General features: G+C 53.7%; 5 protein-coding genes across 5 annotated transcripts; 3 read left to right on the forward strand and 2 right to left on the reverse strand.

Annotated features, from left to right (window-relative positions):
- Positions 1-2,258: 2,258 nt before the first annotated feature.
- On the forward strand, positions 2,259-3,312 carry INS49_000406 (uncharacterized protein; the record flags this gene model as incomplete). Its single annotated transcript, XM_043161244.1, has 4 exons — positions 2,259-2,302; positions 2,427-2,564; positions 2,633-2,888; positions 2,977-3,312. 4 exons carry the CDS (start codon positions 2,259-2,261, stop codon positions 3,310-3,312), a joined length of 774 nt encoding a protein of 257 aa, XP_043029750.1.
- An 841-nt stretch (positions 3,313-4,153) lies between these two features.
- On the forward strand, positions 4,154-6,457 carry INS49_000407 (uncharacterized protein; the record flags this gene model as incomplete). Its single annotated transcript, XM_043161245.1, has 2 exons — positions 4,154-4,420; positions 4,538-6,457. The coding sequence occupies 2 exons, from the start codon at positions 4,154-4,156 to the stop codon at positions 6,455-6,457; spliced, it is 2,187 nt and encodes a 728-aa protein (XP_043029751.1).
- Positions 6,458-6,964: 507 nt separating this feature from the next.
- Positions 6,965-9,871, reverse strand: INS49_000408 (uncharacterized protein; the record flags this gene model as incomplete). The annotated part of the gene is made up of 5 exons (XM_043161246.1): positions 6,965-6,972; positions 6,998-7,016; positions 7,072-9,540; positions 9,603-9,673; positions 9,730-9,871. 5 exons carry the CDS (start codon positions 9,869-9,871, stop codon positions 6,965-6,967), a joined length of 2,709 nt encoding a protein of 902 aa, XP_043029752.1.
- A 632-nt stretch (positions 9,872-10,503) lies between these two features.
- Positions 10,504-11,800, forward strand: INS49_000409 (uncharacterized protein; the record flags this gene model as incomplete). Its single annotated transcript, XM_043161247.1, has 2 exons — positions 10,504-10,566; positions 10,631-11,800. 2 exons carry the CDS (start codon positions 10,504-10,506, stop codon positions 11,798-11,800), a joined length of 1,233 nt encoding a protein of 410 aa, XP_043029753.1.
- Positions 11,801-12,292: 492 nt separating this feature from the next.
- Positions 12,293-14,271, reverse strand: INS49_000410 (uncharacterized protein; the record flags this gene model as incomplete). Its single annotated transcript, XM_043161248.1, has 7 exons — positions 12,293-12,413; positions 12,472-12,552; positions 12,617-12,874; positions 12,933-13,024; positions 13,079-13,259; positions 13,320-14,047; positions 14,101-14,271. 7 exons carry the CDS (start codon positions 14,269-14,271, stop codon positions 12,293-12,295), a joined length of 1,632 nt encoding a protein of 543 aa, XP_043029754.1.
- Positions 14,272-17,280: the final 3,009 nt, after the last annotated feature.

The following is a 17,280-nucleotide window of genomic DNA, read 5'->3' on the forward strand; positions in this document are numbered from 1 at the left end:
GCGGGTCGATCGTACCATTCTGTCGACGTGCTGAAACTCAACAATTGGCAACTGCGAGCACTTGGTATTCGCCATGGAGACAATTTCGAGGCGGTCGCTACTTTTGTCCTGTCTTGCGAGTGCAAGGGGCAAAGCAATCCGGCCTCATGCAACAACCCAATGGAGGGGTTGTCTGGCTCCTTGGGGATAAAAGGGGCGCTGCTCGCCCACTGCAGCCACAGCTTGGCAAGCATATTACTCACAGCCCCCGGTGCCGAACTTCCTGGGCAAATTTCACGCGCTATTCTCGACGGGATGCAGACAGGAGGCGCGCGTCTGGGAATGCTTTGCCTGGGCCAAGCAGCCAATATCTTTCCCTCCTGGGCCGTGCAGGGGGGCCTGCGAAGTCGCATTGATCGGGATCTCCGTCGTTTGCCTGCGTTCAGTAGTCATCGGCAGAAGGCGACTGAGATTCTGCTTCTGCCCGTTATTACCAGAGATTCCTTACCTATAAGGCTGAGCCTACTTTACCGATGTGCTGGTATTAGTATTACTGGGCTCACCGGCAAATCACCCAAATGAGGCCGCTATAGCCGTCGAGGATAAAGACTTAGCAGACTCTCCAGACCAGCTCGGATGCCCTGCCATATGTAGTATGGAGGGGGCTAGGGCACGCGTACCATGACGTCTGCAGTACTCTCTCTGTCTCTCTCTCTCTCTCTCTCTCTCTCTCTCTCTGTGTGTGTGTGTGTGTGTGTGTGTGTGTGTGTATTGTGGAGGGCTCCATATCGACTCTGTGTCGCAAGTGAGGCCATGAGGACCCATCGCCATTGCCACTGCCTTGGCTCTTGCAAATGCGTTTGGTTGATCACGCTACCGAACGATGAGTTGTGGATGGGCTGGACGCCAGCCCGAAGAGCTCAGCCCTGAGGCTTGCGTCTTTACTGCTCTCTAACACGTGTTTCAGTGCGTCAGTAGAGCCAGTAAGTGACCCCCGGCAGCAGTCTTGTTGGGGTGGCTCATTCCGTGCTTGAGAACAATGATTTGCCATAACGCATCAAGGCATTGAGATACAAGCCCTCAGATGAGACGACACAGACAACGGGGCGTATATCAGCAGAGTTTGTCGTGTGGAAAGTATACCTCTAAAGAAGTCGCTGACTTATCGGCCCAAACTAGAGTGCCGCTCAGTACATCACAATGCGCCCGCGGACATTCAGGAGATTACTCAATCATAGATTCTCGACAGGTCTATGAGGCGCGCGATCCGCGGACTGATCGAAGACCGTTTGCGTCACTGACCGTGGGACGAGACCTCGTGGGTGACATCTACCATTTGGCCTCTAATCATTGGAACACGAAAAGACTTACTGTCATTTGTCGCTGAATAGCACATGAGCTTTCAAGATGATCCTGATAACACCATGGACAGGCAATTTCGGAGTTTAGACGGCGGCTCAAGATGACCTTCGACTGCCAACCAGCAGAGAAAGCACCAACGCGAACTGAGCACATCCTCCCGACATGCCAATGACACGAAGTCAGCTGATCAACTTGTTCCTGGTCTTCCGGCAAGCTAGTTTGTGGCAGACTCGCAGTCCGCATCCCATACCATACGTCGAGACCGTGCTCACGTCGACTGGATGCTCTTGTAGGCTTCTAGCCTCATCCAACGCCGGAACCAGGGGCAACGCCTCTGGGTGAAGCACAACCAAGTGGTGCCGTCACATGCAATCAATTGACTAGATTTAGTCGATCATTTCAAGATGCCGCATCTTTTAAAAATCACCGTTAAGCTCCAGCCATCCCCGCCAAATCTGAGTGACATTGTTCAGGAACCGAACCCAGCTGCCCACCGGTCTCGCGCGGATTCTTCAGAAGTGCGAAACTCTGTACGAGCTGCCGTTCGCGGTATAATTCCTGCACATTTTAACTTTGATTGGTTATGAATACGAGTGCGAAGTTTGGAGTTGATTTGATGAACGCTTGTTGGATGTAACGCGTGCCCCGCATCTATGGATTGTGAGGTTGGCATCCTGCTGCACTGAGGTCTACAGTACTTAAAGCGGCCGCCAACCAGTTACACCTCATCTGGTATTCTGCTTCCAATCACCAGTCTTCCGTGGCTAACACAATCCAGTACTCAAGATAGAACAGCAAAAGAGTGGAGCACTATGGCGACCGAGGTCTGCACTTCGACTTATGTCAATGACCATCACGATGTGAGGGCACTCGTGAACTACCTCCCGTTGGACAAAACGGATTTCGGACCGAATGACATGCCCGCACCGAAGAAATTTGGCGAGTTCATTGAGTCGAGCAGGTACAGTATGTTTTCCATGTAATACGCTGTTTGTGATATTTGCCGGTTACGGGGCTTAATATCGTTACTGAAATGGTATAATTCGCTGACGCGAGACTCGTGGAGTGACATTCCACAACGCCAGAGGCAAGGAGGATTCGTTCAAGCTGGACAGAAACGGCTTTGAGATCATCACCCTCCCGGAGAAGGAGCGGGATGTCACTACCGATGATAAGATAAAGGAGGAGTTTATGCCGGAGGTAATGGATGTCATCAAGAAGAGGTTGGCCGACCTGAAGCCCTCTGTTGTTATCTACCCAAGTGACTAACGAGCACGACTGGCTCGTGCAGGACGGGCGCCTCGCTCGTCGTCCCCTTCGCCCACGTGCTCCGCCGGACCGAGAACAGCTTCTTCGCCGAGGCCGTGGACACGGAGCGCTATAACCGGTTCGCTACCGTGTGGCCGCACAGCGACTTCACCGTCGTCTACCCGGAGCGACTGCCTTACATCAAAGAGGCCATCATGAACTACGACGGCATTCCTGCGGACGCGCGAGAGGAGCTGCAGCGGGCCGCGAAGTCTGCCTCGCGTTGGGCTTTTGTGCAGGTGAGCTTCCGAGCGATCTCCCCCTCCCTTGGCACTCCCTTGGCAGGACATTGTGCCTGGACCACTTGCTAATCTAGATTTCGAGCAGATATGGAAGCCACTCAAGACGCTGGTGCGCGACCCTCTCGCGCTCTGTGACTCGTCGACACTGAGCAAGGAGGACTGGAGGTTCCGCCAGGCCGAGGACCCAAACATCTCCTACTCACTCCTGGCACACCCTGAGAAGGAGGAGAAGCACGCCTGGTATTACGTCCATGAGATGAAGCCAAACGAGATGTTTCTGTTCAAGGGTTGCGATAGCAGGCAGGGCGAGCCGGGTTTCACCGGGTATGCTGGTGCGCACACGGCGATTGTGCTCCCGGACTCTCAGGACAAGCCCCCGAGAGAGAGCATTGAGGCCCGGTTCTTCTGTCTCTGGGAGTGAGAGACTAAGGTTGGTTGTAGTTACTACTGGTATATTCAAGGAAATTGAGTTGAAAGGGGACTTTTCCTCTCAGACAATTAGCCCTTACTTACAAATATCATGTCCAGATGAATTTTACAATTGAACAAAGTGAAAGTTGTGTCATTGCGCAAGTAAATGCACTTACGCCTGTCTACATATAAGTGCCCCTACAAAGTATTCACACATCATGGATGACCGGCGAGGTTGAGAGGAACGACGCCGCGGCAGGACAACCCACTGCTGCACCGTACCAATAAGTCAGTGGGCGAATGACTCGAGATGAGTGTCTTGGACTGAAAGCTTTTCGAAAGCCAATGAATCAAAGGCATCAACTTTCGCCAAGTAACGAGTGCTCGATATTCGAGCGATTCGCATTCAAGGGGCAGTTGCGGCGAGGACACAAGTATTACTGGATACTGGGTAGCTAAGCAGACAGGCATGTGCTAGTGTTAGGAAACCCACTGGTTTGGTGGGTGGTGGGTGTTAGGCGGCGCCCCAGCCGTTTGCAAACGCGACTTCCTGGCCTGCACGCTGCTTAATTGCGACGCTGCTCGCGTCAAGGCAGGCGCGTCGGACAGATGCCTGCCTCATGAGTGACGACTTGTAGGAAAAAAGACGGCATTCAAAATCGAGCACCGAAGTCCTGGCCAGCCGTGCCCGTTTCGAGGCCCGACCTCAATCCAGCGCATCCATTTTTTTTTTGTTTTTGTCTGCGGCGGCAGCTCACTCGATCCTCCTTCCGGTGACTGTTGCCTATAACCTGATAACCACGGTTCTCCGATGCACCAGGGGCCTGCGATGTTCACGGCCTCCTCCAGCGATGGCCGAGCCAATGGACGTTGACGGCCCTCGTGGCGTCAAAAGGAAGGCTGATAATGTCGACATGAACAACTCACGGCGAATCAAGGCCCTAGATCCAGATGTCATCAACAAGATCGCAGCCGGCGAGATCATTGTTGCCCCTGTTCACGCACTCAAGGAGCTCATCGAGAATGCTGTGGATGCTGGCTCCACCGCCCTCGAAGTTTTGGCCAAAGACGGTGGTCTCAAAATGCTTCAGATCACTGACAATGGCAGTGGAATAGATGTGTGTGCTTTCAATCCCACATCCCCTCCTATTCCCTTCGCCTCTTCCTGATCCTGAAGGACTGTGTCCTCAGTCTCATGATTGCCACAACCAAGCGACCATCTGACCCTTCAATAGAAAGAAGACTTGCCCATCCTGTGTGAACGTTTTACGACGTCCAAACTGCAGAAATTTGAGGACCTCTCGTCCATAGCCACGTATGGATTTCGCGGGGAGGCTTTGGCAAGTATCAGCCACATAGCCCACCTGACAGTCACCACCAAGACCAAGGACTCGACATGTGCATGGCGTGCTTATTACGGCGGAGGCAAGCTTGAGCCCTCCAAGCCGGGGCAGACCGCAGATCCCAAGCCGGTGGCGGGCAGAAACGGCACCCAAATTACTGTTGAGGATCTCTTCTACAATGTGCCAACACGGCGCCGTGCATTCCGCTCTGCTTCCGACGAATACAACAAAATCATCGACATGGTTGGCCGTTATGCCATTCACTGCAGCCATGTCGCCTTCTCATGCAAGAAACAAGGGGAATCCTCTACGAGCATATCTGTGCCGGACACTGCCTCTGTCGTCGACCGTGTTCGTCAAATCTATGGCACTAGTGTCGCCAACGAGCTGGTCGAATACTCTACCTCAGACGAACGATGGGGCTTCAAAGCCGAGGGGTATGCCACGAATGCCAACTACCATATAAAGAAGACGACGTTGCTTCTGTTCATCAATCACCGCTGTGTCGAATCGACAAACATCAGAAAGGCAGTCGAGCAGACATATTCAGCATTCTTGCCAAAAAGTGGCCATCCTTTCGTATATCTCCGCCTCGAGATTGATCCTGGGCGGGTTGATGTCAACGTACATCCAACAAAACGGGAGGTCAATTTTCTCAATGAAGATGAGATTATTCATGCCATCTGTGAGCACATTCGCAGCAAGCTCGCAGCTGTTGACCAGAGCCGGACCTTCATGACACAAACGCTGCTTCCAGGTGCCGATTGGGCATCCACACAGAAGCAGACCGAAGACGACGCGACCCCGTCGTCGACGACACGTGCCTTCGGGAAGAAGACTACGCGTTATGAAAATACTCTCGTCCGGACAGATACCAACCTACGCAAAATCACTAGCATGTTCGCTCCAAGCGAAGAGTCATCATCTACACCAAGAGACTCTAGCAAAGCACCGACCACTGCACCCGATGCGCAACCTCCAGAGGCCATCGAATACGAGACTAATGACCGCGAGCAAGTCCCTTGTCGTCTCGCCAGTGTCCGTGAGCTGCGTGCAGACGTCCGAGATGACATGCACCACGAGCTTACAGAGGTATTCGCAACGCACACTTTCGTCGGGGTCGTCGATGAGCGGCGCCGGCTTGCAGCCATACAGGGCGGCGTCAAGCTCTACCTTGTTGACTATGGTCGCGCCTGCTTTGAATATTTCTATCAGGTCGGACTGACTGATTTCGGGAATTTCGGAGTTGTGAAATTCAGCCCTTCCCTAGATCTTCGTGCTGTTTTGCGCATAGCAGCGGAGCACGAAAAGGAGAAATGCTCTACATCGGAGGATGACTTCGATGTAGATGAGGTCGTGGACCTGGTGTCATCACAGCTTATCGAGCGGCGTGAGATGCTACTGGAATACTTCTCATTCGAGATTTCCCCGGCCGGAGAGCTCATCAGCATTCCTCTCCTTGTGAAGGGCTACACTCCGTCCATGGCGAAGCTACCGGACTTCCTACTCCGACTGGGCCCGCACGTTGACTGGAATGAGGAGTCAGCTTGCTTCGAGACATTTCTGAAGGAGTTGGCGTCGCTCTATGTTCCTGAGGTGCTGCCACCAACGCCGGGTGAAGCCGAGGCGGCTGCTGCTGAACAAATCGACGAAGAGCTCAGGGCAAGAAGGAAGCACGTCCGTTGGGCTGTTGAGCATGTTTTCTTTCCCGCTTTCAAGGCCCGCCTCGTGGCCACAAACAGCTTGATGAAGGATGGCGTGTTGGAGGTTGCCAATCTGAAGGGCTTGTACAGGGTATTTGAGAGATGCTGATTCAGACACCATTTGCTTCCGTATACCACATTTCCCATGGCATGTAGCTCTCCGTCACATTTTGCCTGCTAGCCACGACTTAAGTAGCCGCCGTGATTGACCGAAATATCCAACAAACACTGTCTTATCTGTCGTGGACACCGTGCCCTGTCTTTTGTCACTACTTTTTTCATCGTCAACGAGCAGGACACACTCAGCGCCCTGAGGTCGTGCACTCTAGAATACGCTCGTGCCTGACTTTGAATTGTCTTGAACTTTTGTGTATTATAAGACGCACTTGTAAGCAGGGAACAATCTTCCTTCTAAGAGTCGGATGCGACATATGCAGGCCGTTGACAGGGACACTGACACCCGCAATGAGCTCTGAAAAGTCATTTCCATTCGTCTATGGGTTCGTTTCGGTACCTGGATGAAGCCCCTTTCCATGGCACCAACCTGAAGAGTCCCCTTGATACTGTACAGTAGTAGCCCCATCCCCTCACAGCCTGTCCCACAGGCCAAATCACGTTATACGGCTCTGCCTAGGGTAAGCTTATTTACCGTCTTCCCACTCCGGGTTCTGTCATAACAGGTTAACAGGTTGCCAGCATCGACTGGAGTTGAGATCAACATACCTTCTTCAGGATGACCAGGCCCTCGAGCACATTGCTCACGCTGATGTATTCCTCGTCTTCGAGCTCAGCCCGCTCGCCGTACCCCAGCAGGACAGGGGTACTCTGTGTCTGCCAGCCGGTGATGGTCTTGGGGCGACCGGCTTGGCCGACTACATCAACTGCCTGACCAACGCGCACGTTGACCGTCAGGGGCTTGAGGTTCTCGTCGAGAGTGACGAGGAAACGCGGGTGCATGGCCGTGACCAAAAAGTACAAGAGATAGTGAGAGTTCTTGGTGATGAACTGCTTGGCGTCAATCATAGCCACGAGCACAGCCAGCAGGCCTGAACACGAGACCCTTGACAGGATCTGCCGGTCAGTGTGGAAGGGGCTGAGGGACATGGTGCCCTTGCCCATGTGCAGGAGACCCTGGGCAATCCGCACCATGAAGAGTGACTCCTTCTCACGGTGGTAGTAGCTTGCTAATTGTCGGAGCAGTTGCGCTAATCTGGCATTGTTCGTACCGGCGCCGAGAAGACCCATGGCGAAGATGGCGTTGATTGCGACATCATTGTCATTGTCGTGGCTGTATCGGGAAAGAGTGTCGTAGACCTTCATCTGAGGGTTGCTTGGGCTAATCAAGCCCATAGCCAGGGGAACTGCCCGGCGGATGTTGGGCTCGCCGTAGTGCATGAGATGGCCGAACTGACGAAGCACCATCTCCTGGCCGACTTCCTCGCCCATTGCGAGCAAGCCAAGTCCAAGCACGGCATAGGATTGTACCAGTTCGTCACCCTTCTTCTCGTCCGACTCCTCCATGTGCTCATTACACATGTGCAGGAGCTCTTGGATCTTCAGCACAGCACCAGTGCCAGCCCAGGCACAGATCTCAGCCAGGACAGCTGTGGGCTTTGCCGCAGGGTGGTCGATTGCCTTGAGGGTCTCCAGAATGACGTCCACCTCTTCTTGCTTACCGAAGAATAGCAGGCCAAGTCCGAGAGCCAGGAATCGAGTCCATTTGTCCTTCAGTTGGTTTTGGCGCTCATCATCGAGAAGGGTTGTGATTATTGCTTCCGTCACGTCTGGGTGGGATGTGCCAACGAAGATAAGACCACAGGCCAAGGCGGCCATGGCTGAGATCTGCATGTCCTGGGTGGTGTCATTAATGACAGGCAGAAGCTTCTCCAGCAGCTCCTCCTTGTTGGAGCCAGCGTACGTCAGGCCAAGTCCCATTATCGAAGCAACACGGATGAGAGGGTTGGAGTGCTCAAGTTTCTCAGGCTCTCCAAGCAGAGCCATGACAGGCTCAGAGTCCATCTTCACGCCAGCATTCATGATACCAATGGCGAGCATGGCTCCCGCGACGATTTGGGGCTCCTCAGAGTATGTATACTTGTCGATCTTGTCCAGGCCGTTCTCGACGTCCCACAGGAGTAAGGTTCCCAATGATGCAACTGTTGACATCATACCTTCGTCCTTGGTCTTCCACACCCAGCTGTTGGTATCCTTGTCTACCAGCATCATCTTGTCGTTGCCGAAGCCAGCGTTCACGAACGCGTTGACAAACCCTGCAGCCAGGTTGTGACGAGCAGAGTCCAGGTTGGTCATCCCAGCCACACGACTGCTCTCCAGATGGCTCTTGTAAATGTCTTCAGTCGTCTTGGGGTCGAGGATGTTGAGCTCCTTGCCAAGAGTCTTGAAGTGCTCCGACAGACGGAGATTGCTGAGACTCTCTTGGACTTCGGGATCTTCTTCTTCCGAGTCCAGGAATATCCTCTGCCGCGCGATCAGGAATGCTAATTGCTTCTTCAGTGTAGGGTCGGTTGCTGCCTCGAAATCCGCCTTGATCTGGTCTGTGTCGTTGAGGCGGATGGCCAAGACCATGGCCTGCGTGTATTGGTTGTATTCCTTGTATATGTCATGAGCGACACGAAGGAACAGCTCGTTGTCTGGGTATGTCAGAAGGTTGACCATGGAAACCATGTACAAGCAAACTCTGGAGTAAGTGTCCTCGTCGATGAACTCTGGCAGCTTCTCGATGATCTCCAGCTCGCTCATCAAATCAACCGCATCGGCCTCCGCATTGCTCTTGAGAAACAGAGGCACAAGGGACAGCGCCAGATCCACCAGATCAGTGGTGGATTCCTCGGCTGTGATCCTCTTGGCGTAGACCTCCCCAATCTCCAGGGCCAGATGCCGGACATATTCATGTCCCCAGGAGCCGATGTCCTGCGTTGGTGCCAACAGCCTGTACTTCAGGGTATCTTGTCTGTCCTCATCTGAGAAAGTCATGCCGATCACGGACAGTACATCGGCCAACGAGTTCTTGTCATCGCCTGCTGGCCAGTTCTCGTACAAAGCGGTCATGGTGTCGTAATGGGGTCGGAGGAACTTCAAGGGCTTCGGAACAGCAGTCATAGATGATGTCGATGTCTTGATGAAGTTCTTCATGGCCTCCAAGGCCGGCTTGTAGAGGGACGCATCGGGCTCCTGGTATACTGGGTCAACACTGTTTGATCACAGCAGGGTGGAAGGTCTTGAGGTGGACAAACGGTCAACCGCTCGACGAGCATGTCAAGCTCGCTCTTGAGTTGTTGGTCCTCCTCGCTGAGATCTTCTGTGGCTAAACGGATTGACGGGTCAGTCTGCGGTCGCAAGTCGCGGAATGGTGGCGCATACTGTCATCCTTCTCGTCGGCTTTCTTTCCGTTTGCCAGAGGCTTGCCATCCTTCTCCTTGGACACATCATCAGGCTTGCCATTCTCAACCGCCTTGCCCTTTCCCTTGTCGATGGCAGTAGGCTTGTCGCTGTCTTGAGCCATGATGGATGTGGGCTGCGGTTAGGAGGCACGTTGTGGATTCGAGGTCGGCGCAGACGGGAATTGCGTCAAGTGGCGCCTGGGAAAGCTGAACGGGGACGAGATGATCACAAGGAGGGAATGAGGAGGTTTGAAGAGTTTGCGGCCGGGTATATGTGGTGTCCAAGGCGATCGGAGCTTGTGGGTGGATGGTGTGTAGTGATGTTGGTGCTCGAAGCTTCGTAGAGTGCCAGCCCGCAGCTTTAGCTCCCGGGACCTGGCTGGATATTACGCGAGTCTCTGCCGCCTGGAGACGGCGAGCAAGGTCATCATCCAGAGGCGCCGAGCAGGGGCTCCTTCCCACCTTGAGCTGGTCAGTGCGCCGTATCTAATCACTGATAAGATAAGTCCAACTTCATCCCACCACAGGTAAATTTTAGAGAGACTTAGTGATCGCATCGCGACTACCAGTATACATCCCGATTACGGTACGAGACAGATTTGGTTGCATTTGACCTCTCAACCCACCACGCACCCGTCTATCCAGTTTTTGGGACACAGAATAATCCCATGCCCGCCTCGAATTCTTGCAAATCGCATACACAAGCCAAGGAACAGCCAATCCATCAGCGCCATCAGAAGAATCGCCTGTCATCATGAAGCTGGACACGAAATCCATGCGCCACCTCGCACCTGAGGATTGGCGGGTGCTCACAGCGGTATGTCGCTCATGATACTCCTCATAAATCTCAAGTCAAGCTCTTTCTCATCAACCAAAACCAGGTGGAAATGGGCTCCAAAAACCACGAAATCGTCCCGACAGCCATGATCGACAAGATCGCCCGCCTGCGCGGCGGCAGCAGCGGCGTGCACAAGTCCATCTCCAACCTCGCAAAGACGGGGCTCATAGGCCGGATCAAGGAAGCAAAATACGACGGCTACCGCCTGACATACGGCGGGCTCGACTACCTCGCGTTACACACCTACTCCTCGAAGAAACAGATCTACAGCGTGGGCAGCCGGGTCGGCGTGGGCAAGGAGAGCGACATCATGATGGTGGCGGACGACAAGGGGCAGCAGAAGATATTGAAGATACATAGGCTGGGGCGCATATCATTCCGCACGGTCAAGACGAACCGAGATTATCTGAAGAAGCGGCAGGGCGGCTCGTGGATGTATCTGTCGAGGCTATCGGCAATGAAGGAGTTCGCGTTCATGCAAGCCCTGAGGGAGGAGGGCTTCCCCGTCCCTGAGCCTATTGCGCAGTCAAGACACACCATTCTCATGTCATTCATCGACGACTCCTACCCATTACGACAGATTTCAGCCGTTCCCGACCCAGCAGGCTTGTACGCGGAGCTAATAGCCATGATTCTCCGATTGGCAAAGCACGGACTCATACATGGCGATTTCAACGAGTTCAACATTCTCATCAAGGAGGAAAAGGCAGACGACGACGAGGACCAGGAAGACTCTGTAGGAGCCGCTGTAACGCTAACGCCCATCCTCATTGACTTTCCACAAATGATCTCCATGGACCACCAGAACGCCGAGATGTACTTTGACCGCGATGTCAATTGCCTAAAACGGTTCTTCGAGCGGAGGTTCCATTTCACCAGCACTGAACCTGGCCCTTTCTACAAGGATGCGAGGAAGACCGTGGGGCAAGACGGCGCCAGAAAGATTGATGTTGCAGTCGAGGCTTCGGGTTTCACAAAGAAGATGTCTAATGATCTCGAGGCCGCCATAAGAGAACAGACTGGCTCAAGAGACGAGAGTGGGGATGAGTTTTCTGAAGATGAAGATGGCCTAGACTCCGAAGAAGAAGCCGCCACGAGCGGTGATGAGGGCGAGCCCGATAGCGGAGCCGATCAAGAATCCGAGCTTCAACAAGGCGCCCAAGACGAGAAACTTGATGACATGGCAAAATTAGAGATCAAAGATACTTCATGAGGCCAGAAGCATCGTCAATAAAAATTTGAGCACTGTATTGCAACTTTGGTTCCTGAAGGATGTTGCGACTCTCAACATACAGCCCGCGGGCATTCACTTGCGGAGTTGGGCACACATGTTGCTATCAACGACTTCCATGAATGTATATTGCCGGTGGCGATCCTGCTGCTACAGCAAGGTCCAAACAACGGAAAGTGATATGGTACAGAAGACAAAATGGGTGCTGATGATGTACTGATCTTCCCTGCTCTAACTGCTAGAAAGCAGATCCGTCATGCGAGGTGGACAGCCTCTTGCGTTAAGGGACATACTTGCGATGATAAGACCAGAGTGTAAGAGAGGACACCAAAATTTCGGACCCTGCTGACATCGAACAACCTCCACAAGCCCTCGGGATAAGGCTGATAATGAAAATTATGCCGGGAGTGCTGACGTCGAAAGAGCGTGGTCCAAAGCGTGTGAAGAATGATGGTCAGAAAGGATGGTATTCCTCTAGACAGCTTCCTTCTTGATGATGGGAGACGACTGCGACTTGTGGTTGGTGGGCGAGTCGACAACCGTCACACCCTCATCGGCAGACCCGTCATCCGAAGAAGACGTGACTGCGCACTGTCTGCGTGAGATAGTCAGCACAGGGCAGGGTTTCAGCGACTGGTTGTGAAGAATCCTACTGGTGAATGCGGCCCTTCGTCATGTTCGCGTTTCCGCTCTTGGCAGCGAGAGCAGGACGGTGGGGAGCTCCAGGAGCGGCGCTACACATATGTTAGCACCAGCAAGATAGTGAGCAGACAGAGAGTTCTTTTCGGCGTGACCAACCTGGTGAAGCGAGGGGTGCGGCCCCAGCTGCTGGGCTGAGAGCTGTAAATGGAAGGGGTCATGCCAACGGCCATAGTTCCATATGCGCCGATGTTGTACTCGTTGGTGCGGTACTGGCGGCGCTCGGCGGTGACGCGCTTCAGCTCCTTCTGAGAAGGCGTGTCGGCGTAGCGGACCTGCATCAGGAAGCACTCGTCACCAATGGCCTGGCCATGGTAGCGTCGGATGACCTCCTCACAGATATCGCGACTCTCGAAACTGCGATGACTGATCAGATTTTTGCATGAAGGCCAGAGGACAATTCCGGTAAACTTACCGGGCAAATCCAACGCCGCGGCTGTTGCCCATGCTGTCGCGAAGGATCTTGCTCGACATGATCTGGTAGGGCTCGAAGATTGCGACGAGTTGCTGTCAAGAGTCAGCACAATGCTAGGCTGTCAACAGAGAAGAGGGGAGACTGACCGCCTCTGTGACAGACTTTGGCAAGTTGGAGATGTACAGGTTGGTCGACTCCTCATCTCCCTCAGCCTTGAGGCGAGCGTTGAAGCTCTCCCGTGCGAAGCCGACCTCGTAGCCAAGAAGGTAGAAGGCCTGGATGCACTTCTCGGAATCACGAACATTCTTGAACTTGGCAAAGCCGAATCTGCATAGATTAGTATTCGTATCTTGCTGTGAAGAGGTCCAGATTGCAGCGAACACTTACCCCTTGCAGGCACCGGTGGTGGTGTCAATGATTGCCTTGCTCTGCTCAACCTCACCGAAGCGAGAGGCGTACTTCAGCAGGAGCTCATCATCAGTGGTGGGGTGAAGGCCCCGAATGTAGACGTTCCTGTTGCCATCGATGCGGTTTTCCAAGCACTGGTCCAGTGTCTTGCGCTGCTCTGGGGTGGTGAAGACAGCGGGCACAGCAGAAGGGATAGAGGGATCCTGCTCAGCAAGAGCGCGGAGTTCAGCCTCAGCAACTCGCTTTCCCTTGGAGCTGACAGGACCGAGGGTTCCGGACACAGCAAGCTGCTGAGGGGAGGGAGTGGTGTAGCTTGATCGGTCGGCAGACATGACACGAGGAGCAGACTGTCGGTCTCCCATACCTCCAAAGAAAGGCGTACCCGGGGTAGACTCAGTGGCAGTGGTCGAGTAAGAGCCTCGGCGGTTGTCGAGTCCAGGCAGGTCTCGAAGTCCACGCTCCATCCGGTCCGTGTAGGAGGCTGCTCGTCCAGGAGTGTAAGGGACCATGTAGGCGCCATAAGCACCAGTAACGCCGCCCTGATGCATGTAGTGACCAGCGGGGATGCCATGACCGTAGACCGAATCAGAGACCTGGGCCATTCCCATGTTGTAAGGAGCCTGAATGTGGCTTCCATAGCCAGGGTAGACGACAGAGGTGTCAGGGGGCATGTAGCCGCCAGGAGGAATGGCAACAGGCGCAGCGCCCTGGGGAACGTTATTATTAGCCAGGCCGAGAGCGCCGAAAGAACTGACAAGACCGCCAAGGCCATCATGATGGGCAGCTGGGTAGTGAATGCCACGGGGTCCAGGGACATCATGAGCTCCTTGAGCAGCCATGTAAGCAGGTCCCACGCCGGGGCGAGGTCCCTGGTTGTTGGCATCGGAAGCCATAGCGGCGTGGTTGTGGTAAGACATTGTGGTTTCTGCATAGTGAAGAGGTCAGCACTGGCTTTGATACAAATCGTAGATCACGAGGGAAGGTGTGAAAGCACAGGTAGACGGAATGCCCAAAGAAGCCAGGCCCAGCCTCTTGTCGACAGGCAATTAGGCTGGGTGAAGCTGAATTCCACCGCTTGGAATATACCAAACTTGAGAACGATTGCTCAGATCACAACCCAGCGTTGTGTGTGATCACCCAGCACGATGTTGCTCCACCGAGACAAGATGCAGTGAATGGGGTAGGTTTCGCGGGGCAAGTGTTCCCACATCTGAAGCATTGCAAACGCGATTGGAAATAACAACGAGGAGACTCACCTTGGTTGGATGTATCGATGAGGATGCTATCAAAGCTGCACAGGAAGTGGTCAGCCAAAGGAATGGAAACAGGAACAGCCACGATGCTGGCTGTTCTTAAGATCGTTATGCTGTTTTGGTGTGGAAGGTTTTGAGGTGAGGAATCTGGACCAAGCTGCTGGTGGTCTTCGAAAAAAGCGTAACGATGGGTTGAAAGTAACAGGCAAGGGAATTGGGCAAGGCTTTTCGAGAAACCTGGCAGTGGTCGAAAGATTGGAAGACCGGTGGATGGCCAAAGTGAAAGGCAGGGAGCTCAGTTCACCCCAGGATCGCAGAGCACTAACCTTGCCGTCTTCAAATTGGGACCCCACTGGACTGAAAAGATCAGACGATTGAGGCAGGACACAAAGATGAGCGACAAAGCAGGCAACCTGGGGATGGTATGTTGGCGTCACAGGAAGGATTTTGGGATGAAGCGAGCGGTTTGGGGGGTAGAAATGGAGCTATGAAGCAAGCTGGTGGAGTGATCGATCTTTGATGCTGGTGATGAAGAGAGAAGAGAAGAACACAAACCTGAGCGAGACAGGAAGAGATACTAAAGAGACAGACTGTCCCGAAGCACATGTAACACTGATTCCGACAGAGAAGCTGCGAGGCGCAATGGTTGGAAGGAGGATAGAGGCCTATCGCGGTATGCAGGCAGCTACCCAGGCAAAGTGTTGATGTCGTAATGGCTCGAAGGAGGAGTAACTGTCTCCAAGAAAGAGTGGTCAACGCCTGATAGACGTCGTTGACCCAAAAGATCGAGGACAGAAGGTAGAAGATGGCGAGGAAGGCACGATGTTGGATGGCAAGGTAGCCAGGATCAGAGGAGACCTTGACTGGGTGTTGCTTTGATTTGTGTGAGAGGAAGGCAGAGCGGCCACTGACTTTGGGACACCAGACGTCGGCTGCTGTTATCGACAGCACATGCAATCCACTTCCAGAAGAGCAAGTCACAGACAGCTGGAGGTTCCCCTGTCTACGAAGGTGAATGCCAACACTGGGAGGGTCTGGGGAAGACGCCTAAAGGCTCTCATTAGAGATTGTTTACCGACCGAGGGAAACAGCAAGAAAGGACGATTCACCTGGTAATTCCTTTCCGGTCTCCCGAACCCCAGCCTAACAACCTTGGAGGTCAACAACCCTCACCGTGTCGCAGCTTCCGGGTTTCCAAGCAGGGTGGATGTAGGTGGCTACTACTACCAGGTAGGCGGTTAGGTACCAGACTTGAAGCCTTTGATATCCTCAAATGTTCTCCTCAGTCCTCCTCAACGTGCCTTCCCAGGTCAAGCAGCAAAACCAGCCCCCACCAATCTGAAGCTCTGTGAACCTCCCGGCCACGAGTCCTCAAATGTGTGGTATTTCTGCGTCCTAGAGAAGTCGGGTCGCCTTGCCAACACAAGTACAAAAGCTGTTCTTAGACAGTATCTGACCCAGTAGATCGTATGGAATAGAAGTTTCGTCCAGGATTGACAAACCAGTGCACAATTGCCAGCAAGGAAGCCTTGAGAATAACAATATGGAAGGATGGTAAGAATAGCAACGAGTGGACTGCTGTCAATAGTGCTTGCTTGACATCACGATGGCTTGAGAAGTCCAGTTCCAGCTCCAAGCCTGAGGAAGACAGCACCGGTTTCGAGGAAGGAGAACCTGCCGAGGCAGCAGAAGACAAGAGCCTTTATGGGCCGTTGCAGACTAGCAAGGCATTCATTCGCCGACCATCGAGGCCAACATGCAAGCAATCACAACATCCCGCCCTTTGCTCTGTCCTTCCCCGCAAGCTAATAAACGGCAGGACTGTGATCAAAAGCGCATGAAGACCGCATATGCGAACGGGCCTCCCTCCGACCAGAGACGCGGGAAGGGGACAGGGGAGAAAAAGGAAAGAAGGAGAGGAAACCCCAGGCAGGCACGGCAGGACACAAACGTCAACATTGCTTCTCACCCTCCGGCAACTCCGCCGTGTCCGCCCAGCAGAGGCAGCGGCGGCACAACGTGGCTGCCGCAAAGTTGACAATTGACATGTCGATCAAGCTGCCCGTCTCAGGGTCCCCCTTGGGGAAGGCAAGACACCCTCCTGGGAGCTCTCGATGCAGCATCCAGAACATCTCGCGCGAGATGACGCGGGTGCGGCGAGGCTCAGTCGGGCATATTTCCTGTGTCTTACTCCTGCCTCTCTGACTGGGCCCAGAGTGTCTCGCCGCATACTCAACTCGAGGGCTTGCCGAGGCGACCTAGCTCGTGGAACCAAACTGAGAACTTCGAGCACAGGCCATTCCAGACATTGCTCTTCACCTCTGGGGGGAATCATGGTTCGGCAAGAACGGTCCATAGATACCAGGTCTGCACCAGTCCCGTTGGGGCTGCGAGGCATCCTCTCAGCTGGCGATGGATGACTGTACAACCCTATAGCAGACTCGAACTGATTTTGGTCCCTGAAGTGTCTGTGCAAACAAACCTTACCAACCTCGTCGAGGAGTGCAGGAAGAAAAAAGCAACCAAGCGCCCCTCGGTGCGGGTGTCCCGACGGGCGGTCGTTTGCTCCAAGATTGGGTGCCCACAAACAAGGACCAGGCCAAACGGCCTCGTTCTCGTGTGGCTCATGCTGCAGGTTTAGATGGCTAAAGCTGTGGGTGGTATGTCATTTGAGGACATGCCATGGG

This window comes from Diaporthe citri, assembly GCF_014595645.1.
Source record: "Diaporthe citri strain NFHF-8-4 chromosome Unknown scaffold_1, whole genome shotgun sequence".
NCBI classification, from domain to species: domain Eukaryota; kingdom Fungi; phylum Ascomycota; class Sordariomycetes; order Diaporthales; family Diaporthaceae; genus Diaporthe; species Diaporthe citri.